The sequence below is a fragment of the Bicyclus anynana genome, chromosome 18 (genome assembly GCF_947172395.1).
Source record: "Bicyclus anynana chromosome 18, ilBicAnyn1.1, whole genome shotgun sequence".
In the NCBI taxonomy this organism is placed as follows: Eukaryota; Metazoa; Arthropoda; class Insecta; order Lepidoptera; family Nymphalidae; genus Bicyclus; species Bicyclus anynana.
In genome coordinates, this window is record NC_069100.1 from 7,217,969 (window position 1) to 7,244,497 (window position 26,529).

The following is a 26,529-nucleotide window of genomic DNA, read 5'->3' on the forward strand; positions in this document are numbered from 1 at the left end:
AGCAGATGAACGCTGTTCTTTTACATGTAGCTCGCGTCCAGTGACAATAATTCTAAATTCAAACATCGAATGAAGTGAACTAACATTTTTTTTGTAATAGTGACATAGACAATAGTGTTTATTTTTCTGCAGTGATTAAAGTCTTTTTCATTTCTTGATGTTAAATTAATTATTCTTTTTATAACTTTCTACGCGATTTTTTTTTATTGGCGATCTGATATATTTTGGTGCTGATGCTGAATTTAAATAAAAAAAAATATTAATTAACGTAACATTTTTTTTCATAGTGATCAAAGTTAGTGTTGTAAATAGTATCACAATTAAATTATCGATATTTTGTAGTGTAAATAATGAAATATATAGAAATGGCTTTTCATAAAGTTTGTTTATTAATGTTTTTAGTGGAAATAGTTTTATGTGAAAAAGTGTTTAAAAGTGTACCAGTTACAGTGAAAGCATATGAAAACGATACGGTGCTATTACCCTGTTATACAGATAACACAGGTTGGTAAGAGGGAATACTTTTGAACAGGCAGTGATGTGCGCGGGAAGTTCCGGGTTTGATTCCTGGCTCAAAAACGATGAAAAATCCATGATTAAAAAAAATTATATGTTTGATTTGAGATTTGGCTTGGTTGAGTAGGTATGTACACTGTACTAGATATACACTCTCTCACTCCACTCAATGAATTAGGTAGGTACAATTAAAATATAACTCTTTCTGTCCTCCGTGTGCGAGTTGTAAGTAAACGATTTCTTTTCTTTAATTTTTTTGTAATCACCCATTAGCCAGATAACAGACATAATCCCCATGATACCTATACTATAATATACTTTTCCCTGCTCATTTTTATCTTGTAGGTATCTTCTAAGTTGTACTGCATGTTCTGATTTTTAAATCAGTAATTACGACAAGTTATTCAGCGTTGCAATGCAACTTCATCTCGAAAAATTGCATAAATCTTTAAAAAAATAATAATACAATGTAGGTACTATACACAATATAGAAACAGCTGATCAAAGAACCTCGAGGAGTCGGTTAAAAATTATAATAAATGGCACAATGAATAGAACGTTTCGGCCTCCTTTGGGAGTTAGTTTAAAGGCATAAACGAATTTAATGCTTTATCGCGTGCTCGAGGCACGTTTTTATTGTTAAGAATTAGGCGTTTCATTGAAGTATACGTATGACGTAGCTACATAAACTAAACCAATACCTATAGGTACCATAGAAGTTGTTGGAACCTAACTAGCTATTGCCCGGCTTTGGGGGCCAAAAATTGTAGATCTATAAGGTCTACCGAGCGGAATGGATGACCGGTCTCATGTAAGTATAACGTTAGTCATTCCTAGTGTAAAAATGTCTTGCCTAGAGTCAAGACATTATTAAACTGAGAAACATTATAGTGTAAATGCTAGACAAAACAACAAAGTAAATCTATAAGGATTGTACCTCGAGAACGTCACTAGAGGGTTAAAAAAAAAACGCAAAACTATCTATTTCTTTCTGCAGAATTCATTCTTTAATCGTTGCATTAATTGGTTTTGTTCTTCAATACTAATATTTTAGAGAGTTAAAGTTTGTGGTATTGTATTCTCAGGATCAACTAAACCGATTCTGAAAATTATTTTACCATTACCCCACCACCACGTTATTTGTGAGTGTTAAAATCTGTATTTTATCTCCGTTTTCTCACGGGAACGGGAACTATGCGGGGCGTAGCCTAGTCTAAAATTAACCTTTTTGTATACTACTTGCCACTATTCAGCAGTATTAGTAAAAAAAAGAATTTTCAAATTCGGTCCACAAATGACGGAAATATCGCTGGACATACATACAGCGTACATAAACGTAGAACCGAATTTGAAAAAATTGAAGATAGAATAACAAAGTATTAATTTGAAACTACCTACTAAAAATGCTGTGGATATATTACCGAGCCTTCCTATTATACGCTTCATTATTCAGAGTCGTAGATTGGTCCAAATAAATTATTGTTATTTAGAGCTCATTTGAATTATCATACGCCGCTTGATTTTACAACGTAATCTTCGTTTTATAACGACAAGCCTTAGGGCCCTCGAAGACGAAACGTTTTTTATATCACGATGAATAGCGCCCAACTGCTGAATGCTTTGTTGGATAGCCTATGTGACTTCGGAATTCAGATCACGAGGTCCTGGGTTCGAGTCCTGGGTCAATCTATGTATAGGTATGAGGTGAGGTTTTCTTTCTTCTAATAAATTCAAGTAAAAATTCTCAGCCCGGAGTTGGGAAGTTCTGGTGTTAACTGTCGATCCCGCTCATTATCAGCCCGCCATCCCACATTAGAGCAGCGTGGTGGGTCTAAACTCCATAATCCTCTCTCCTATAAAGCGGCTCAAATTTGGAAAGGAAATAGATTTTACTCTGGATTAACTCATAGGCTACTTTTCATCCCGGAAAAATCCATGGTTCCCGCGGGACTTGTGAAAACTGAATTAAACGCGGACGAAGTCGCGGGCGTCCGCTAGTATTGTATAATACTAATAATAATAATAGTAAAATCACATCTCATAAATTCTCTAGATACCACAGAACAGTCTGTAAGTTGCCATTATATTTTCAAATTAGTTTAAACAAATAGCCCGCACATAATTTCTGTAACAGTCGTTTTTATTAATGATTAGATTACAGAGTAGATCTTTATGTAATTTATTTTTTACGCCCAACCCGTTATATGAAAGAGAGACCTATAATTTCATGTAGACAGAAAATGGGCTTAGTTATTTAAATAATTTTATTATAGTTTGTCTATGGTAGTTCACGTAGTGGTGTAGAAAAAAAATATCGATATTTGTGGAATAATTCATAAAATAATATAACAGACTGAAAATTTTCGCAATTTTTGGGCTCGCATCATAGCGCATTCGATACTGTTAAACTCACTATTGACGTTAATAGCGATGAAATAAAGTTAAAATAAATTAAATAGAAAAGACACAATTATACTAAATTATATTACTTACAATAATATAATTTGTCTAATGAATAAGAGAAACGCATTACGATTCAGCGGCCTTTTATCTTATCGGTACCAATTTGGTTTAAAACAATGAAAAAAAAATTGTTTTTGTGAAAAATTATCCAAACATAACACTAAGTTTAATAGTAAATCTGTGATTGCAAGTACCGATTAGATAGGGCACGAAAATGAATATGCTGTATTATAAGTGTATGTGTGTGTGTTCACAAAAGGCACATAAGCGGGACATTTTTGTGTTAGTCACGCGTTACGCTGTGTCGCCCTCACTAGTAAAACAAAAATATGAACGTTAAGTAAATAATAATAGTTGTATGGATATGGCAGTAAGTGTTTGATAGAGCCTTCTTGCTTTGACACTACTTTATATTTTTCAAATCTATACTATGACTATACTAAATATTAAGAAGATTTATGATACCAAAAATATTAAGATCTGGATCTACTGAACCGATTCTGAAATTTTTTTACCGAAAATCTTGGCACTTTACAAAGCTTTCAAGACTATGTAAATTCAACTTAATTGAACAAGCTTTCTGCTAAATCTCGTTCTCATGGGAATTGGGTGGCAAAAGTGCCCTCTCCTCCTTCAAGGAATATATAAAACTGTTATACGAGAAAAATATTTAAATTGGACAATTTTTATAAGTATTAATATTTTAAGCTTAGGTATACATATTATAAAGTGCACTCCACTGCCAATTTGTGAGTAGACGTATCCATATGAAAGTACTTGTATTCATACATCAATGTTGTCGTTAGTAGCAGGAAGGGAGGACAGATTCGGATCTTTGTGTACCAATTGTGCCTCAATGGGGCCCACTGAGGTACAGACAGGGTACCATTTTTTTCTCTATTCATCGATATGGTAACGCTTCACTGCATTTGCACCTGATGTTAAGTGATGATGCAGTCTAAATAAGAAGTTCAACCAATATCTTTGATTTCCTTATTATTTTTCTTACTCCAATTTTGCGATGCAATCACTGTGAAACCTATATTTCTATACTAATATAATAAGGAAGTTTGTGGTGTTGTAGAGGGTAATTTCTGGATTTACCATAGATTAAAGAGCCAGTACGAAGTATTTACTGAACTGACTTTTTTTTGATTTTTTGATTTGGACTCAGGCACTAGATAATTATCAAATGACTATCAAATTCAAATGTAACCGATAATAACCGGGTCTGACGCCTTAACGTTCATACTCCAATTCTTATTGCGTATTTTCTATTTGCAATAAGAATAAAGCTCATTATTTCGCTGCTCGATCAACGAACCCAGGACCTCGTGTTTCGAAGCCTTATAGGCTAGCTACTGCACCATCTCGAGGCAATTAATAATAGGATAAACAGTTAAGGCAATTATATGCATATTAATAAGATAAGACGCCACAAACTAAAGTTAATACCCGTAACAAAACTTATTTCGGGCGTTAATTGCGTTAAAAGTTTTTGTCATTTTCTGACCTTACGCCCTCTTGTTTCTAATAAGATTAGCTCAAACATATAGATAAAATTATTATAAACATTTGTTGTATTTTCATTTTTATAGTCCCCTCTGAACTTTTGGTAATTATGTTTACGTATATGCTTTCAGTAATTAAGAGATATAGGTATTAGGTAGGTACCACTGTTTTGTTAATATTATATCTGTCTATAATCAGTGATTCCCAAAGTGGTCTATATCGACCCAAGGGTCTATGACAAACTGCAAGAGGTCTATGTCAGCGAAAAAAATTTGGGGGTCCATTAAATGAAAATGATCATAACACATACACTGATAGTACCTATTTTATACATCCATATTATCTTATAATATCAAAACATATACTTACATTATTTTAAAAGTAACTATGAAGTAAAAAAAATATTATATATGTTTATAAAATTGTGTAAATTGTGTATTTGTGTAAGTTGATACAGAAAATCAATATCAAATAAGTAGGGGTCTACCCTACACGAAAAAACATGGCAAAGGGGTCTACGACACAAAAAAGTTTGGGAAACTCTGGATAATACTGGTCATTGGTCAAGTGCACTCACAACTGATTAGATATCATAAGTGTATGAAAATCTTATCGAAAATTTTATACATGTAGGAATTCTTTTCATTTCCACCCAAACGCAAATTAAGGGATTGTATAAATCACCGTTAGCGTTTTCTATGCTTTGTGTTACAACTTATAAGCCCATCTGATGGACTCTAAATCTAATATGATATTGTGTATGTACCCACACCGGACTGACCGCCAAATGACGTTGTGAGACGTAGTGAGCCCGCATTAGGATATGGTGCCTATTTGCTAACACGGAAGCGGTTATCAAAGATAGACTCCAATCGACATCGAACTCTATTCTTGATATCTACCTAACTGTTCTGATTTTTTTTTGTTTTATTTTTTTAGTTTATTATTATTTTTTTATTATTTACAAGTTAGCGCTTGACAATCTCACCTAATTGTAAGTGGTGATGCAATCTAGGATGGAAGCGAGGTAACGTGGTAGGAGTAGGATGAAAATCCACACCCCTTTGGGAACTATGCGGGAACCGCGTGGCGTCTGCTAGTCTATACATGAAGTACTATAGAAACCTTCTATGGTCTTTTAGCAGACTCTGAAGTGATTACAAATATAAGAAAATAAATGTCGAACAAAGGGTATGATTAACAACATTTGACAGGACAACTTAATTAACAAATCAAACTGTAACCAAAATAAGACCCTAGAATGGCAAAGAATGATCGAAGTTACGCACTTGTGAACGTTGTGTGTAGGGTTAAAGGTACCTTTGACTGTTTACAAACACTCCCCTTTTCCACTCAAGTCACTCTCCCCGCCTATCCCAAGTAACCCATAAAGAATTACACAACAAGAAATGTAGACGACTCGAACGCCACCACACTGAAGCCGTCTCTACCGCAAGTCGTTGCAATGCGGCGATAACAGTATAGACTCTGAAACTACTGAACCGATTTGAAAAATTCATTCTCTGGGAAGGTACACAATCTCCGGGTGCTTTATGCTATATATTATCCCCGTATTCCAACGGGAATGGGAACAACGCGGGTGAAACCGCGTGGCGTCACTCATGAAGTGCCTGTGAACGTTCTATGGTCTTGTTAATAAGATTTCTGTGCGTTGAAGAGATTGTGTTGCCTCAGAAGGAGACATCCGCGTGCGCTGGTACAAGAACGGCTCCTTGCTCGCTGACAGCCGCGACCCGAACCTGCTGCTCCCGCTGCGCGCGCGCATGTTCGCTAACTTCAGCCTTCAGCTCGAGGGGTTGCTACCCCCCGACACCGCGGATTACACGTGTGAGGTAATAGGGTGGTTGACTGAAATGAAATATCTATACTAATATTATAAAGTTGAAGAGTTTCTTTGAACGCGCTAATCTCAGGAACTACTGGTCCGATTTGAAAAAATATTTCAGTGTTAGATAGCCCATTTATCGAGAAAGGCTATAGGCTATATATTATCCCCGTATTCCTAAGGAAACGGGAACCACGTGCGTGAAACCGTGCGGCGTCAGCTAGTAACATAATATACAATATTAATTTCGTGTAGTACATGGAATAAGGGTCCGAAATATATGATATTGATTAATAAACGTTGAGGATTTCTTATAAAACTTAATTTAAAAAACATGTATTTTTAAATTTTTCCAAGCGACAAAAAGTTGTTGTCCATATTGTGACGTCATGACACAATTGAAATATAGACCATCATGGCCGACAGGCGTTTTGGTTGGTTCGTTCATCGAATTTTACTGCCCATATTTTATTCATACCGGGGGCTATATATGAAATATCGATTCTTGCCATCCATACGAGTACGTTTATACTCGTTTCAATAAACTACAAACACCGTAGCAAAACGACATTTAAATGAAATTAAACTATATATTTATTTGGTGGAAACCGTAAAAACCCAACACTGTTTAAAAATATTTAAAACCATTATATCTGATGCAAAATTTGAATGAATATCCGTTTTTAGAAAACAATTCACGGTGAAATATGCCCACAATTCAATTGCAAAAAGCGGATGCAACGGGAACAATTATTTATTAGCTTTATCAGCCGCCAGCCCTTTGAACTGGCCTTAACGTAATTTTTAATTAGTGATGTCTTTAGTCCATCGTTATGTTTGTTTCGGACTTTTCAGCAAATTAGATTCAGAATCAGAAATCGAGATCACTATCGATATTAATATTATTTTTAATATCTATCGATAGTAATCTCGATTACCTACTATAATAAAAAATACGAATCGAATATGAACTTCCTTTTTTCAAGTTTGATTTTTCTTTATTTTTGATTTGGTTATACGGATTTGTAAAAAAAAACTTTTATTTAAATAAACCAGTAAATAATAATCTTGTATAAAATGTGATGTTGCGTGTAACTGATAATAACTGAATGAGGAGAATTCAAGCTTGCTTGAATGCTGTAATAATCAAACTGTGCTGTTTTCTTAATAAAAGCCTTAACACAATGCATATTACACCCAAGTCGTTATCCTAACAAGTATCCAACTTAAATTTAAAATAAGGTATAGTAAAATATTATGTAACCATTTGTAGGTAATATTTTGTTACATTTTTTATTATAACACAGAACTATCGATACAAATTCGTTTCGATAATTCAATAGTGGCACAACACTAGGCGGGCAGTTCAAAACGCTAAACTATCATGCGTACAATCATGCAATTAACCAATTAATTGGTCAAATGTTTCGCGATGCTCCCCCGTATGTTGTACAATTAACAATTAATCTATTTTTAACAGTTAAACCATACCTACGCACTTGTTAAAGGCTACAAAACATCGACCATAGAGATTCGAAGTTTTGAATATAGAACGTGGCTGGAGATTAGTCGTCGATTTGAATATTACGTATTTCGAGAATCTATACTAATATTATAAAGCTGAAAAGTTTGTTTGTTTGATTGAACGCGCTAATCTCAGGAACTACTGGTCCGATTTGAAAAATTCTTTCAGTGTTAGATAGCCCATTGATCGAGGAAGGCTATAGGCTATTTTATCCCCGTATTCTTACGGGAATGGGAACCACGCGGGTGAAACCGCGCGGCGTCTACTAGTATGGAATATAGTTATGGTATGGGCACCGATTGGCGAATGGCGATTGCTAAAAAATTTTAATAAAAAAAATTCAACCGACTTCCAAGTCAAATAACTTTAACTAAAAAGCAAAAAATAACATCCTATCTATGTGCTACCTTCTGATCAGTTTGAAGGCGGTGCCAAGCCAGTGATGTTTTAATTAAACACGTTTTAACTACAAAATGTCTGTGGTTCTTTCAGAAACAGCTTTAATTAAAACACGACACTGGCTTGGCACCGCCTTCAAACTGATCAGAAGGTAGCACATAGATAGGATGTTATTTTTTGCTTTTTAGTTAAAGTTATTTGACTTGGAAGTCGGTTGAATTTTTTTTATTAAAATTTTTATTTTTTTATTTTTAGTGTTAGCATACCTACTGCGTGTGTACAGTCACAACCTATCTAAGTGGAAAGTTCTTATCAATACAAACTTATCAAGTCCAAACACAAGGTAGCTACTGTGAGCCGTCGAGGAGTTCTCTTCACTGTGCTTCGTCTTCATCACCAGACCCTTAATACAGTCACAATCCATCTAGGTGGAAAGTTCTCATCAATACAAATATATCAAGTCCAAACACAAGGTAGCTACTGTGAACCGTCGAGGAGTTCTCTTCACTGTCCCTCGTCTTCATCATCAGACCCTTAATACAGTCACAATCCATCTAGGTGGAAAGTTCTCATCAACACAAATTTATCAAGTCCAAACACAAGGTAGCTACTGTGAACCGTCGAGGAGTTCTCTTCACTGTCCCTCGTCTTCATCACCAGACCCTTAATACAGTCACAATCTATCTAGGTGGAAAGTTCTCATCAGTACAAATTTATCAAGTCCAAACACGAGGTAGCTACTGTGAACCGTCGAGGAGTTCTCTTCACTGTCCCTCGTCTTCATCACCAGACCCTTAATACAGTCACAACCCATATAGGTGGAAAGTACTCATCAATACAAATTAATCAAGCCCAAGCAAAAGGTGACTGCTGTAAATCGTTGACGAGTTCCATCGTCTGTGTTTCGGCTCCATCATCAGACCAACTCCAGACTTTCATAAAATTGTAGTGGTTTAAAATACCTCATGGAAACACTAACAAACGCACTAGCCGTCTCTACAACTTTCGAAAGTTCCCCACAATTTCCCCAGGATGCCATCATCAGATCCCGACATGAAAAAAATGGGACCACCCTGGAAGTAAACCCTTCAAAACAAAAAAAAAATTTTCAAAATCGGTCCGTAATTGACGGAATTATCGCTGGACATACATAAAAAAAAAAAAAAAAAAAAACATACATACAGCCGAACGTAGAACCTCTTCGAGCAGGTGCCAGGACTTGTGACTTTGGGGGTAGGTTTAAGGGATCCCTTTAGAATGCATAAACACTCACCCTCCCTGTTCGACATGTTCTCCATGCCCACACCAAAAAAAATTATGATAAACAATAATTACAACACCAAACGTAATTGCGCAAAATCACTAACGCAACTGGCAGCGTGACGATGTCTACGCTGCCTTACAAACAACTGAGCTCTAGTCATCAAATACCCTCTTATTTGTACCAACAGTGACATCTCCCTTCTACAATAACATAAATAATGAATGTTTTATTTTAGGTTAATACCACCTGTAATCGAGGAACTTAATTGATTAATTGATTAATTATTCATATTTGATCACAAAATAAGAAAATCACAAAAAAACGGATTATATACAGATTTTATTATGATTAATTTCAGGTCATACGTCCAGAACCATGGGGTCCAATAAGACAAACGCATTCCATACAGGTTCAATGTAAGTAATGGTCTCATAACAATTTTCAGCCGAATTTCCTCAGTAGTTTTTGCGCGTAAGAGTATCAATAATCTAACATCCATATAAATTTTCGCGTTTATATTATTAATGGAATTAAGGGATGGTATCAACGCATCGGGCTACTTCCTCAAGGTCTCGTTCCTTCCACTTTGGATGTATGTACCCCGAAATGGGAGCCCTTGATGCATTGCTACACTTGTGTGTAGCTAAGGGATCCCACACACGGGCCACCACGCCCACAACCACAAAACGCCGCTTCCGGCATATTTCCTGTAGTTTTCATACATTTTATATGGACTCGCCGCACATGGTTGACGCCAGTGGCCGCCACACGCTAATCGTCGCTGCTCGCTTCTTGTGGACAGCACCGGCCATTAAACGCCGACACAAAACGCCGCCACACGACACTTGCGCGATTATGATATTGCATGTATGGGTTAAAAAAGTAGCAGCCACCGACCACAAGTGTCGACCACCGGCTACAAGTGGCTGTGGCGTGCTTTAGCTACTTTTGTGGCCCCTTCTTGCTTCTTGTAGCGGCGTTTGTGGCTGTTTGTGGCCCGTGTGCGGCGACACTTAACTCTTGCGCTAACATAGTCACAGAAGTGGCTTACGTTTGGAGTGAAAATTTTTAGGTGTTGCGAGTCTATAGGTTGTTAGTCTAAGGTAGTGAGACAATTTATCTTGATGATGAATACATTGTCTCCAGACCCTCCCACAGTCCGGACAGTGCCGGACGACGGGTTCTTGGAAGTGAAGAAGGGGGAGTACGTCGACATTGGCTGTGAGACCACCGGCAGCCCCATACCCATCGTTACGTGGAAGAAAAATGCAAGTATTACCTTTTACCTCAGACTAATTACATAAGGACTAGTATCGCACCCAAATTCTTGAACAAAATTATCTGTAATTTTTGAAGAAAACGTGCTTAGATTAGGTATATACCTCATCATCATCATTATCAACCCATATTCAGCTCACTGCTGAGCTCGAGTTTCCTCTCAGAATGAGAGGGGCCAGGCCAATAGTCCACCACGCTGGCCTAATGCGGATTGGCAGACTTCACACACGCAGAAAATTAAGACAAGAAAATTAACTCTCTGGTATGAAAGATTCCTCACGATGTTTTCCTTCACCGTTTGAAACACGTGATATTTAATTTCTTAAAATGCACACAACTGAAAAGTTGGAGGTGCATGTCCCGGACCGGATTTGAACTCACACCCTCCGGAATCGTAGGCCGAAGTCATATCCACTGGGCTATCATAGCTTCATTCGGGTAAGTACCTGTCTACCTTATACTAAGCTAGAAGTTGTTGACCATTTTTAACCGACTTCAAAAAGGAGGAGGTTCTCAATTCGGTCGGTATTTTTTTTTTTTTTTTCACATTCAACTACACAAAAAGGCATTTTTACGGAGTTCTTTAACCGACGAACACGATTACAAATAAGAAACATCGATTCTTATATAGACAGTTTTTATAATTGCATTAGATTGACAGAAAAGTTACGTCTAGCGAAGCAGGTCATTAAGTAATTAGTCTGAGCCTTTTTTCCTTTTGATATACAGAACCCTAAACCGATGTAGGTTTAGGGTTCTGTATAAAGGAAAAAAGAGCCCCTATTTAAACCTTCCTCTTGAAGGAGGAAGCTCTTGAAGGAGAAGCTATTAGGCATGTCACTAGCGCGTCAAAACTCAACTAACTAACATAGGTCAATGTTAGTTAATTAGCCTGCGGGTAGGTAATCAAAATCATTGTAACTAAAAACGAAAATTTTACTAATAGGGCGAACAGATGGCGCTGCTAGAACACAGGTCGCGGATTCGATTCCGCGCAGAGCACCGTTTACTGGCAGGAGTGTACGAGTGCACGGCCAGCAACGGTGTGGGGGACGCCGTCACTGCGGCTATTACTGTTGTTATACAGGGTGAGTAGAAATTTATATTTATGAGACTGTCGAATGAGGACTTCATATACCTACAATCTACATAGTACATATTTCATACATGCATTAAAACACAGCATACCCTAGCAAATGATTCGTATAAGCTTATTTCACAGTTTCTTTAAATTGACTTATTAGCGCATACCCAATAATTAACAAACTTATGCACGCCACTGATAGTACCTACCTAAAGTAGCTGGCAGTCCTAAGACCGCCGAATTAACGAACCTTAGACCCTATATTGTTCTGTTGCGTTGCTTGCGTTTTAAACCTCCTAAAATCAATTTTTTTATTACTACTAATTAAAACAAAAAATTTGATGACTGTAAAGCTGACGCATCGTTACCTATTAGTAAATTCTTAATCTAACACCAAAAAAGCCGTTCTTATTTATGAACGGCTTTTAACGGTGTTAGCACTTGACAGGTGACAAATTTTTAAGAGAAGACTCTTGCTCGAAAACAAATAAATGGTAATATGGACTAGGTTCTGAAATTCTATAACCTAGCTCGCAACCATTAATCTAATTTCATTTTATTTAGTATTTCATTAATATTCATACATTTCCTATCTAAGGTTGTTGTACATCTATGTACTGTACTCGTATGTAATCGTCTTTATTTCTGTAAAACGAAAAGCCAGCCCTGAAAATCTTTCGACTAAGGCTTCAACTTACTCGTGGCTTGATGTTAAATCCGCCACTGACTTCGTGGACGCATTTCAGACGCACCAGTAGTGTCTACGGAGCGCAGCTTCGTCCACACGGCGGTAGGGCTCCGCGCGGCGCTGGCGGCCCGCCTGGAGTTCGCCATACCCGCCGCGCGCACCGCCTGGTACAGAGACGGGAGGCCTGTCCGCACTGACGACAGGTGAGGGACAGCCGCCAGTACAGTGACGGAGCGCAGCTTCGTCCACACGGCGGTAGGGCTTCGCGCGGCGCTGGCGGCCCGCCTGGAGTTCGCCATACCCGCCGCGCGCACCGCCTGGTACAGAGACGGGAGGCCTGTCCGCATTGACGACAGGTGAGGGACAGCCGCCAGTACAGTGACGGAGCGCAGCGCCCTCCACACGGCGGTAGGGCTCCGCGCGACACCACTGACACCTCAAATATTGTATTGCACAGCTCACGTTGTTCCGAAATGTCAAAAGATTACTTCCGACTATATAACAAGTGTCAGATCTTACGACATAACGAGTATTGAAGAGATTTTACACAAAGAATAGGGATGATGACAGTTTTTTAAATTGTATATAAATTAAGAGTATACCTACTAATAGCAAAGCAATTTTGTAAAAGCAACATGGTATCTGCGATCATAACTTTCAGAGCTACAGGGATTTAAAGGGTCAGATTTGCGACGCTGCCGCGGATCCCTGAAAAACGCTCCATACAAAATGGCACGATTTAGTGACGTCGTTGGCTCGCTGATCGTTAGATTTGTATGGGCGTTCAAACAAAATTACTAATTTCTTTGTTATTTGTGCGTTTATATTTATAGTTCATTTATTGAAAAATGTCACATTTAAAGTAAGGAACTGTATTAAATTTCATCTAATTACGATAAAAAAAAAATTAATAGATTTTGAAATTTTATAATCTTATTTATTTTGCAAATATGGATATTTGAAAAATAAATAAGATTATAAAATTATATTAATAAAAAGCAAAGATTGTCTGGAGACAATCTTTGCTTTTTATGTATAAATTAGTTAACATTGACCTTATTTACCCGAGTGTATCATAAAAAATCAATATATTCAAACCTAGTCATCATCCCCATTACAAGCTTCATTAGCTATTAGGTACAAACAAGCTTTTATGAGATCATGCACTGGGAATATTTTTCCTTTACGATCTCAATTTTCTTTTAACTAAAGTGATCTTTAAACAGTATTTAACGGTAGTAAGTGTACATTTTACTTTGAAGTAAATTGATGCTTAAATTTAATCTATGTTTATGAATATGGGCATGCGTTTACCCCAATGTAAAGTTGTTATGACGTCACAGGATAGTGCAAATGGTGCGCGACAACGTGCACCAGCTGATCTTTCGCAGCGTGCGGCGACCCGACCTCGGCAACTACACCTTCCGCGCGGAGAACAAGCTGGGCATGGCCGACGTCGCCTTCAAACTGACTGGTATGTTGTAAACAGTGGCGTAGCTAGGTAACCAAGGGCCCTGGTGCAAATAAAATATGGGGCCCCACTTCTATTATAATCTTTGGATATATTATAAAATTATAATCTTTGGATCCACTGGACCGATTTGAAAGATTGTTTTACCAATAGAAAGCTACGTTATTTGCGAGTGTCATAGGCTATGTTTGATTCCCATATTCACACAGGAACGGGAACTACGTAATTGAAAGCGCGGGGCGTCATGTAGCGGAATTTCTGCGTCTTTTAGAAATTTTGTATTATCTCCGAAACTTTTTAACTAATTAACATACTATAAAGGGCAAATCTTATCTCCATAATATCCTTGTGATTATTAAATAATTTATTTTGATAATGATTTAAGTTAAGTAGCATAAATAATGACGCAAACCTAAGTATATAAAATTTATAATTTTTAAAACACAAAAGGTACTATATCTGCTAATATATAGAAGATAGATATATGGTGTCGCGGACTTTTTTGTAGAACTTTTAAAGATACATAAAGCCTCCATACATTAATTTCAATTTTACACAATAGTTAAGGCAGCGCATGCGAATAAGTCTGCTTAAGAGGATTTTCGGTCCGACCTGTATGACAAAAACTGTGTTAACTCGGCGAATATATATCATACTAATATAAAATATAGCCTATAGCACTCCCCGATAATGTAGCATTCTACTGGTGAAAGAATTTTTGAAATCGGACCAGTAGTTCCGAAGATTACCCCATTTAAAAAATGTGACAAACTTACAAACTTTACCTCTTTATAATATTAGTATAGATTAAGATTAATATTTTTTTTTATTAAGAGCTTGTAAACTAAGCCTATTTGAAATAAATGAATTTTGACATCAGTTTTTTTTTTTCATTTTCGAAGTTTTCTATGTTCAGTTTAATCGCGATTTTCTGGTAAGGGCATTGCACTGCCCTAGCCCCTGGGTAGCTACGCCATTGGTTGTAAACCTTATATTGACTGTGGAACCGCCGAATCCAGTTCAACTGGACTGGTTCGGGAAACTTCGCGACATCCATAGGCGTATATAGCGGGTGGGCCGTGCCCACCCAAGAATGGACCTGTGCCCACCCTAGTATTCTGGGCTGCCGATATGAAATTCTAATAATATACTAATAATAAACTTAATGTCGGGGGTCAGGCCCACCCTAGGAGGGCCTCCTAGATCATTTTCAAGTCCAAAATTCCTTAGTGCTTGAAGACAAAAGTCTTTGAACAGTGCGTGTTGCCAGTGATGATCTACGAATCTAAGATTTGGTCGCTAAATAGAGGCCTTCATAAGAAGGCTCAAAAAAGTCAAGAGCTATGAGACGAGACGAGCCAAAAATTACTGACAAAGTTGAGCTAGTCTCTAAGCTCAAGTGTCAATGGGCAGGCTACATAGTTCGAAGAGCCAGTGGACGTTGGGGTCCCAAGGTGCTGGATGGCGACCCCGCAACAGAAAGTTGTGTTGATCGACCCCTCACTAGGTCCCCAGCGAGGATATCAAGCGGGTGATGATGATGCTATTCCAGCTATCTTCAATGAATTACCAATATCACAAATCAACTTTGCAGGAGTACCCAATGTGGCATCGTTCAAAGTGGAGCCCGCGTTGAACAAGGCGACTTCCACCAGCTTCACTCTCATATGGGAGGTGGATTCCTACTCCACTATCATTGGTAAGACAACTACGAGTAAGCAGTGCCGGATTAAACTAGCGTAGGGCTGTAGCAAAATTAAACAGGGGGCCCTTTTAGGTTAAAAAAACAAATTCTAATTTGTGTCTTCCCCCCAAAAATTACCTTCATATTTAAAAATTTGAAGGTCAAGATTTTCCTTAGATTTACAAATAGGGGGAAGCTATATTCTGTATTTTTTTGTTATTTTAGGATTATTATTACTTGAGACCATTTTGAGTTTGAATCAGGCTTGAAATGATCATTTTAAAATGATCCTTATATGAAGCTCTTTCATTTGATGAATTATGCATTTTGCAAAACAAAAAATTGCCCAAATTGCCCACTAAAATTGACCTTCACATTTTTTTCTCGGGCACGGGGCCCCTCATATAAACACGGGCCTGTAAAAAATGCTACCTACCGCCCTGGTAATCTGGCTAATCCGGCGCTGCGAGTAAGCTATAATAATCTCCGAGTACAATCTGAACACGATGTTTTCTTATTTAAAAAAAAAAGTCAAATAATAAAAATATATTAAATGAGTGTAAAACTGAGCTAATTAACAAAGGATTCAAGGATAAAAATTATGCAGCAGATCTTTCGAAATACAAGACAATTTGATTTTGATATTTAGACAGCTTTAGCTTGGCGGTACGTCTTTGCCGGTAACTAGCCACGGCCGAAGTCTCCCACCAGCCAAACCTCCAATTAAGAAAGCCTCAATCAACCCAGCCGGGGATCGAACCCAGGACCTCTTGTAAATCCACTGCGCCACGAAGGCCTACATTTTGTGCATTTCATTGAGGTCCAGGTCTGACTGGTGGGAGGCTTCGGCGGTGGCTAGTTACCACCCTACCCACAAAGACGTACCGCCAAGCGATTTAGCGTTCCGGTACGATGTCGTGTAGAAACCTAAGTGGATTTTCATTATCCTCCTAACAAGTTAGCCGGCTTCCATCTTAGACTGCATCATCACTTACCATCAGGTGAGATTGTAGTCAAGGGCTAACTTGTAAAGAATAAATAAAAAAAATTCTCTATAGAGTACCACCTGTGGCTGCGGCCTTACTACGGGCGCCTGTCCACGCCGGAGCCCGACGCGTTCACGACGGAGCCCCCCGCCAACCTGTGGAGCAAGATCGTGGTGCCCGGGGACTCCACTGACGGTCAGGACATTATGATATTTTTCTGCATATTTCTTCTGCCATTCCTCGCTACTACTAAGCTAAGTAAAAGTGGTATAGGTTTTTGGTATAAAACCTGGGGGCTTTAGTCATGTGACGTCGATTTCACAGTTCTCAAGGGTCAAAAATATAATCGTTCGTTATCAACCCATATTTGGCTCACAGCTGAGCTCGAGTCTTCTCTCAGAATGAGAGCGGTTAGGCCAGTCCACCACGCTGGAATAAAGGGGAATGGCAGACTTCACACACGCAGAGAATTAAGTAAATTCTCTGGCAGGTTTCCTCACGATATTTTTCACTTCACCGATTGAGACGCGTGATATTTAAAATTTTAAATCTTAAAATGCACATAACTGAAATACACTCAATGAATGGTGGTTAATAGGTACCTGACTTATAAACGGCTGAACCGATTTTGATGAAACAAAATTACCATCCCTGAAGAACCAGCTTTCTAATAAAATATCGCATCTAATTCAGTTCTCGAGGGTTAAAAATATACGAGTAACAAAGTGCGTTTCATATTTCCGCAGGTCCTATCCACAGCGCCACGTATACGGTCAGAGGTCTCACGCCTTCGACAGTGTACGAAGCTATTGTCACTTCAAGGAACTGGTAATTGACTTAAAGACTAAAGTTAAGTAAATAAGCGTGTTAGACCAGGTGCTGTGAGGTGTTGAAAGTGCATAATTCAATGACCGCAATCTGTTTACTGTTTTGAAATCAGAAATGCATTACGAAATTCTGCATGGTGCCAGAGCTCTATTGGTCTATTCTTTTGTTATACCCCATTTGGTGTCGAGAATATGGACTGAACGAACGCTTCGTATTTTTATTATTGATGATATAATCACACTAATAGCCAATTATTGTCAAAAACACAAAGTTAAAAATAAGCATACTTATCAAATGTGACTTTGACGACCTCCGTGGCGCAGTGGTATGCGCGGTGGATTTACAAAAAAACGGAGGTCCTGGGTTCGATCCCCGGCTGGGCATATTGAGATTTTCTTAATTGGTCCAGGTCTGGCTGGTGGGAGGCTTCGGCCGTGGCTAGTTACCACCCTACCGGCAAAGACGTACCGCCAAGCGATTTAGCGTTCCAGTACGATGCCGTGTTGAAACCGAAAGGGGTGTGGATTTTCATCCTCCTTCTTACAAGTTAGCCCGCTTCCATCTAAGACTACATCATCACTTACCATCAGGTGAGATTGTAGTCAAGGGCTAACTTGTCAACAATAAAAAAAAAAAAATGTAAACTGTACTAACTGTACTGTACACTCCGAAACTACTTAATGAATACAAATGAATACAATAATTCAATCAATAGCTCACAGCGCCTGGTCTATGTGGCGAATATAATAACACGCGTCTTACTTAATTACAGGTTCGGTTGGAGTAAACCTTCGGCTGTACTGCATTTCGCTACCGAACCCGGAGGTAATTATGATTAATTACATATATTGTATTGCACCTTTCCGCTCTTTCTTCGCAAGTTCTCTCGTCAGGGGTTGCCTGGTAGAGATTACTTTTAGTAATAAGGCCGCCTTTGCATGCTAAGTTTTAATTTATCTTTTTATTGTTTTATTTTATAATTGTATTTTTGTGTGCAATAAAGTATTTCTTCTTCTTCTTAAAATTCACTTTACTACAAAGCCGTATCACTAAAAATGTCAATTTACTATATCGAACTATGAAACAGAATATATTTAATTTCTGATAAAAAAGATGATTTTTTAACCATTCATCAACCAAGTATTATAAAAACATTGTTTGCAAGTATGACACGTGTTTTAACACGTATAACACTTGGGAGTAGTTCAACAATAGTCTTTTTTATCAAAAACTAGCGGACGACCGCGACTTCGTCCGCGTAAAATTCAGTTTTTCACAAATCCCGCGGGAACCATGGATTTTTCCGGGATAAAAAGTAGTCTATGTGTTAATCCAGAGTAAAATCTATTTCCATTCCAAATTTAAGCCAAATCGCTTCAGTAACCGCAGCGTAAAAGAGGAACAAACATACTTACACACAAACTTTCGCCTACTATAATATTAGTGACGTGTGATTAATTTCTACATATCTATACTAGTCTATACTAATATTATAAAGAGGTAAAGTTTGTAAGTTTGTAAGTTTGTAAGTTTGTAAGTTTGTAACAATTTTTTGAAATGGGGTAATCTTCGGAACTACTGGACCGATTTTAAAAATTCTTTCACCAATAGAATGCTACGTTATCGGGGAGTGCTATAGGCTATATTTTATATTTCTATCATATATAACTACTGAGATATCGCGGGTTTTCTCTTACAGGTCAGACCGAAAAACTTACTTATTCGCATGCGCTGCCTCAACCATTGCATATAACTGAAATAAATGTATGGAGGCTTTTTGAACCTTTAAAAGTTCTACAAAAAAGTCCGCGACACCATATATCTATCTTTTATATTTTAGCAGATATAGTACCTTTAGTACTTTAATAAATTATTTAAATTTTAAACTAAGGTTTACGTCATTATTTACACAACTAAACTTAAACCCTTATCAAAATAAATGATTTAATAATCACAAGGATATTATAGAGATAAGATTTGTCCTTTACAGTATGTTAATTAGTTATATAGTTTCGGAGATAATACAAAATTTCTGAAAGTCGCAGAAATGCCGCTATATGACGCCCCGCGGTTGCAATTACGAGGTTCCCGTTCCCGTGTGAATATGAGGACCAAACGTAGCCTATGACACTCGCAAATAATGTAGCTTTCTATTGGTAAAAGAATATTCCAAATCGGTCCAGTAGATACAGAGATTACCCCCGACAACCACACAAACTATACCTCTTTATAGTATTAGCATAGAAGTCGTTTGGGAAATTATAGTCTTTTGGTCATTGCACCACGCACAAAAGGCTGGACCAATTTTGCTGAGGGTAGGGATAGGATAGAGGTAGGGAAGGGGTAGGATAGAGGTAGGGTAGGGGTAATTTAGGGAAAGTATAGGGTAGGGTAGGGTAGGGTACGGATAAGGTAGAGGTAGTGTAGGGTAGGGGCAAGGTAGAGGTAGGGGAAGGATATGGAACGTATAGGGTAGGGGAGGAGTAGGATAGGGGTAGGGTACGGGTAGGGTAGGGATAGGGTAGGGATAAGGTAGGGGTAGGGAAGGGTTAGGGTTAGCGGTAGGGTAGGAGTAAGGTAGGGGTAGGGTAGGGGTAGATTAGGGGTAGGGTAGGATAGGGTATGGATAGGTTACGGGTAGGGTTAGGGTAGGGTAAGGTGGGGGGAGGGAAGGGTTAGTGTTAGCGGTAGGGTAGGAGTAAGGTAGGGGTAGGGTAGGGTACGGTAGGGTTGGGTAGGTTTACGAGCAGGATAAGGTAGAGGTAGAGAAGTTTACATCAATTTTTACGCGGACGAAGTCGCGGGCGTCCGCTAGTCTTATATTAAATATGTATATTTCTTTCCAGTTGGTAGAACGCTGCCATCGACATCAGAATACACAGACATCACTCCAATATTGGAAGAGATAGTACCTCAAGAGGCGTACAACATAACTCAAGCGCACGTTTTTGAACGACTCAATGAACTGTCAAACGGAGCGCGGGAGACGCCATTTTCCGCGGCCATCTTTGTTGTTTTGACATTCATTATTTTGGTAGAATAACTTTTATAAAAACTTCAGGCATAATATAATTCTCCTTCCTTTATTGATGTCCTATTAAAAAGTGGATGCACAATCAGCGACCAAAAAAGTCCCCACTCAAAGAGTGCCAAACACAACTTCTTGGCACTCAATACAAGTAGTTGCATTTGCAAATTCAACTTTAAACTCAATCCTTAAGGTTGAATTTGCTCTGAATTTGGGATTTTATTAAATATTGGACTGTATTTAAAGGCCTTTAGGTATAATTTTCTTTACGAATAATTCTAAAACTTTCAAAGCAAAATTGGCCAGTTTTCAAGTGAAATTTTCTACATGATTGTGTGTCATTTTATTATAAGAGGTCAAATGCCTTCCTATTATAGATTTTTACCGGAATTAAAAATAAATGAAGTAATCAGTCCATTATTGATAAGTGCTAATTTTCAAATAGGTTCATTTTCTTAATAATTATGTGGTAAGACTTCTGTAAATAGGGAAAAAAATAATGTCAATATCTAATTTATATTTTTGTAATATTATATGTGTAAATTTGATGGGGAAATCTAAATAAAACTATTTTGAAAATGTTTTTTTATATGATTTATACAGTTAAACAACCACATTTACACCGCAAACTTGCAGTTTAACTTTGGTTTTATTCATTATTTATGAGATTATACTTATAATATTATATAGAATACTAAATGACTAAAACACATATTTTTAAACTTTCTTATAAGATACCTATAATAGTCTCTTTAATATTCTAGTTAACACTTAAAAACACGAAAGAAATGATGATTTTTTTATATTTTATTAATTTTTTATATATCATATATTTTAAAAAATGGTTGAATTTTCACGATTTCTTTTAGTTTTTTTTTTAATTATTCAAACTCAGAATGCAGAGTAATGACAACGGAGATATTTTAGGTATTTGTCGTTAGGCTTTCCACGCTGGGAGTTTATCCGTGATAATGACCAGAGTTCGATCCTGACTTTCAGTGAAACGACACCCAAAATAACTAGATTCGGATATCATTGCAGTGAAACTATATACAAAATCAACAAGAATTATCGCAAGTGAGCCCTTTTCTTGCAAAAATTGTGAAGATTTTATATATCTACATTTTTTTTTAAATATAATAAATATTGAATTTCAATGTTTTTGTTGCAAGTGTGCAAAGCCCAACAGCGTCAACCCAAAATGTTTCCGTGGAAAAATCTTAATTTTTTATAAATATACAAAAATGTTTGGTTCTTTGTTTTTTTTTCAATAAAACTGATTTTTTTTTAAATTACGTTTACAAAAAAAATATGAATGAGAGAAATATTAAAGACTAGAATTGAAACGAGAATGTGATTTAAAATTTATGACTTAACAACTAAGACACACTCAAAACACGCCACGCGGCTCAACGAAACGCGACGCGTATTATCTGCTGAATCACACTACAAACACATAACGTGAAGCCGATATACTTCGTTGGGACGAGTCGCGTGTGTTAAATGTGTTTACATCTTAATAAAATACATGAACATTTATATATGATAAAATTTTAACAGATTAACTGTAATGGTTAACGCAGAACTAGCGGCTAAATTGAGCATAATATGGACAAATAGACAATTAAATATTATCTATAAAATATTTTTCTTATACTAATTGCATACGAATGTTCTAAAAGATGCAAGATGTAAGAAATAATGCTTGCATACTATTTACAACTTTATAGCAATTGGAATAAAAACCATATTTAATAGCATAGTATAACCACTAAAACGTCAAAGTAAAATGAACCTAAACTACCTCGAATTAAAGTTGCAAATTCTTTACTACCTGTTTTTATTTATTCAATAACATTCCACTTGGTGCAATGGCCGATGAAGTGTAAATGAATTTTAAGTTTTGATTTGATTTGATTGAGTGTTATTCATATTAATTATGAAACACGGTTTAAACTCACGTTAAGGTCGGAGTATGCCCGACTTGTTTCGAACCCATACGAGGCCCTTAGTCATGAGCTGGTTTTTGTATTCTAATTCATGACTAAGGCCCCCGTATGGGTTCGAAACTAACCGGGCATACTCCGACTTTATATCACGTGAGTTTTAGCCGTGTTTCATAATCAAACAAGGGGTAAAAGGTACATTTTACATTGGCGTTAGAAAATTAGTGGTGGTTCCTTATAACCTTACGTATGCTTAAAATTCAATATGGCCGCTCGATCTGCATCAACAGTAACACTAATTAAATATGACATCGTCCAAAGTGACATTACGAATAATTTTCGATTAAATATTTTCACTCTTCAATAAAAAAAAGTAAAAAATCGAATCATTAAAAAATAGCAATTCAAAATTCCATATCTACAAAACCCGTATATGTTAAAAAAAATGAGAAAAAACAGATCTTTCGAGAAATGCAAAATTTGTACGTAACGATTTAATCTAACTTCAAACTTTTAAAGAAAATGTTCCCGATTTACTTACGAATGCAGCGGAAAATGTCCAAAATATTAGTTATTATTTGCCTAAATCAGTAAAAATCAATTATTTTTACATATTTTAGGATTAATAAAATATCTTAAATTAAATGTATTATTATATAATGTAACTATACACGTTGAAAAATTCTCAAAAACCGCCTGTTAAGTGAATTGATTTAGAAATAGTAATAATGGTTTGTTCAGCCTATTTCTCTTGATTAGTTTCTACGCAACGTACGTACCGGTACGCTAAATCAGTTGCTCTCATTGCAGGTAGTTTGGTTAGGATTAAGGCTTTACTAGACCAGACCTAGATAAATTTTAAAAAACCTAAATATCAAAATTTACCAGAACTGATAATCATAATACCAAAGACCTTTAGGTTACCAACACATACATAAATACAAACATACTTTCTTAATAATGATGTTTTTTTAAATACAGTGCACCTAAATGTTTCGGTACAAAACATAAATGCATGTAATTTTTGTAGTTTGAAGGTAGATTAATTATTTTAACACAATTAATTACAATTAAACACAACAACATTGACAGTACAATAATTATGTTAACTTGTACATATAATTTGTATTCTACTATAGAATAAATAGAATTTACGAAAATGTAACGACGAGCAAAAAAAATATATATATCCAATTTTTTTCACAATTCACCCAAGTTCTCAAAAAACGGAAGCTTTATATATGGCACGTTATATATTAAATAAGTGCACGCAAACCATGGCGAATTAAGAAGCAGAATTCGTTAGTTTAATTTTCAAAAAACACCATCAATTTTTTCTTAAATAAATATTATATAATTCCGAACATTTACAGTGGCAACATTGTCGCACATGTTTTTTTTTAATACTGGTATAAAAATGTGATTTAACACTAAAAGTTCCACATTTTATATGTTGCCACACCACAAATTGAGTCAGTGTTCCATCTGTACTACCCTCGCCGGTGTTGCCGTTATAAAAAATGTCCAACACCACCATTTTGTTCATAAAAACCTTCACTGCACCGCACTGTTTTTTTCAACACTCACGTTTTTTTTTCAATGAATATATAAATTTTTAAAATTGTGACTATCAACTATTACACATATAAAACTTTTTTTTTTTAAATAGCTTTCTCAGTGACAAAAAAATCTCCACATCGTCACATCAGTAAAATTGTTTTAAAATTTGTAAATATTGATATAATCATTCATTTTATATTCTTTTTCAGTAACTGTTACCATTACTATCGGATAGTTCGTACATCTCTTTTCAGTATTGTAAAAATTATATAGAATAAAATCTAAATCACTAAAAAAATACAGTCAATAATACATAGTTTAAATAGATTTTTTCTCATTTTATAGAATTTTTCTCTTGAAGATTCTTTTATATATATCATTTTAAATACAGTTGTGTTGTGTAGTAAACTTTTTTTTATAATAAATACAAGGTTAAATCAATTTTCTAAGTTCAGAATAAAAATATTTTGATATAATTCACATTAACTGGATTTCATGTATCTTGATTGTTTATGCCATCATTTTGTAACACTGGACAGCGTAATTTCAAAAATTTGTGCAAAACAAAAAAGTCATCTTCTTTTCAAAATCGTTCCAACTTGGCGTCATTGCTTTATTTTTTAAATCCACCATTTTTTTCAACAATCCCAGCCACTTGTGCTATAGTACATTATGTTTTACTACAATTTTAGCCACTTGTGCATTGTTCATTTTTTTATACTCTTTTATTTATATTATGTTGCTTTTACGATTATTTGCAAAAAAAATTACGTGCTCTCTTATGTGATTTTCATTAAAGTTTACTTGATAGTTGTTATGCATTGGAATGTTATTTTCCAAAGTAATTTCAATTACTTGAGAAAGTTTCAAATCAAATATTCGAAAATAATCTGCTTAAATACTAGTATTTCAAACTGTTATAAATTCTCAGGTTTAAATTTTCAAAAAAAATATTAGTTAATTAAACAAACTTAATATTCAGTTTACCTATTTCTCAAATAATTGTCAAATCTCCATAAACTGTCAATTTAAAATGCATGTCAATCACAACCAATTTTGCATGTGACATAATGTACTCAGCTAATTGTGGCCAGTTGAACGTTCCTTCCACGCCACTCGAACGTTCGTTTACTTGTGTATCTATGGCCACTCGAACGTTCGTTTACTTGTATATCTATGGCCACTCGAACGTTCGTTTACTTGTGTATCTATGACCATACAAACGTTTGTTTACTTGCGTATCTATGGCTAATCGAACGTTCGTTTACTTGTGTATCTATGACCATTCAAACGTTTGTTTACTTGTGTGTCTATGGCCACTTGAACGTTCTCTCACTTGTGTATCTACGGCCACTTGAACGTTCGTTTACTTGTGTATCTATGACCACTCAAACGTTCGTTTACTTGTGCATCTATGGCCACTGGAACGTTCGTTTACTTGTGTATTTATGGCCACTGAAACGTTCGTTTACTAGCGTATCTATGGCCAGTCGAACGTTCGTCTACATGTGTATATATGACCACTCAAACGTTTATTTACTTGGGTGTTTATCACCACTCGAACGTTCGTTTACTTGTGTGTCTATGGTCACTCAAACGTCTGTATACTTGTGTATGTGGTGTGTAGTGGCCAATGGAACGTTCGTTTACTTGTGTGTGGCCAATGGAACGTTCGTTTACTTGTGTGTGGCCAATGGAATGTTCGTTTACTTGTGTATGTGGCCAATGGAACGTTCGTTTACTTGTGTAGTGGCCAGTGGAACGTTCGTTTACTTGTGGATGTGTGGCGCGTGCACTCCGCCAGCGATCTTGGCCGCGCGCGCCGCCTTGTGCACGCACCGCAGCGGCAGGTAACACCAGAGGCACGGCACCAGGAAAGACAGCAGAGTTATACAGAGCCATCTGTAAAAGGAATTTATCTATACTGATAATAAATCTGTAGAGAGGTCAATTCTGTACATGAAATATATTTCCAAAATAACTATCAGGGGGTGATTAGTGATCGATACTGATGCCAAAAATGCAATCAGTAAAATTTTTGTCTGTCTGTCTGTATGTTCTTTATAGAAACAAAAACTACTCGACGAATTTTAACGAAACTTGGTACAATTATTCTTTATACTCCTGGGCAGGTTATAGTATACTTTTCATCACGCTATGGTCAATAGGAGCAGAGCAGTGAAGCAAAATGTTGAGAAAACGGGAGAAGATACTCCATTTTTTAAGCTTCCGTCGCCGTCGCGTGGTACGGTAGGGGTAGTGGTAGGGTAAGGATAGAGTAGGGGTAGCGTAGGGGTAGGTTAGGGGTAGGATAGGGGTAGTAATAGGGTTTCACGCGGACGAAGTCGCGGGCGTCCGCTTGTCTATACTAATATTATAAAGCTGAAGAGTTTGTTTGTTTGTTTGTTTGATTGAACGCGCTAATCTCAGGAACTACTGGTCCGATTTGAA

At 36.6% G+C, this 26,529-nt stretch overlaps 2 protein-coding genes across 2 annotated transcripts in view; one reads left to right on the plus strand and one right to left on the minus strand.

Annotated features, from left to right (window-relative positions):
• Positions 1-21,153, plus strand: LOC112045045 (neurotrimin). The gene is made up of 12 exons (XM_052886932.1): positions 1-504; positions 6,187-6,344; positions 9,884-9,941; positions 10,672-10,793; positions 11,750-11,891; positions 12,634-12,778; positions 13,919-14,049; positions 15,641-15,745; positions 16,789-16,911; positions 17,463-17,544; positions 18,317-18,369; positions 20,391-21,153. The coding sequence occupies exons 1-12, from the start codon at positions 351-353 to the stop codon at positions 20,585-20,587; spliced, it is 1,470 nt and encodes a 489-aa protein (XP_052742892.1). The 5' UTR covers positions 1-350; the 3' UTR covers positions 20,588-21,153.
• Positions 21,152-26,529, minus strand: part of LOC112045030 (sprouty-related, EVH1 domain-containing protein 1) — a 45,106-nt gene continuing 39,728 nt past the window's right edge. The window contains exon 12 of the mRNA XM_052886939.1: positions 21,152-25,980. Within this exon, the coding sequence (XP_052742899.1) occupies positions 25,848-25,980 (133 nt within the window). The 3' untranslated portion in view covers positions 21,152-25,847. The remainder of the gene's footprint in view (positions 25,981-26,529) is intronic.

Bases quoted from the DNA above. Each gene is read 5' to 3' on its own strand.
- LOC112045045 (XM_052886932.1), top strand. From the start codon at position 351: ATGAAATATATAGAAATGGCTTTTCATAAAGTTTGTTTATTAATGTTT. The intron at 6,345-9,883 runs GTAATAGGGTGG...GATTAATTTCAG, and splicing joins CCGCGGATTACACGTGTGAG to GTCATACGTCCAGAACCATG. The intron at 15,746-16,788 runs GTAAGACAACTA...AATTCTCTATAG, and splicing joins TTCCTACTCCACTATCATTG to AGTACCACCTGTGGCTGCGG.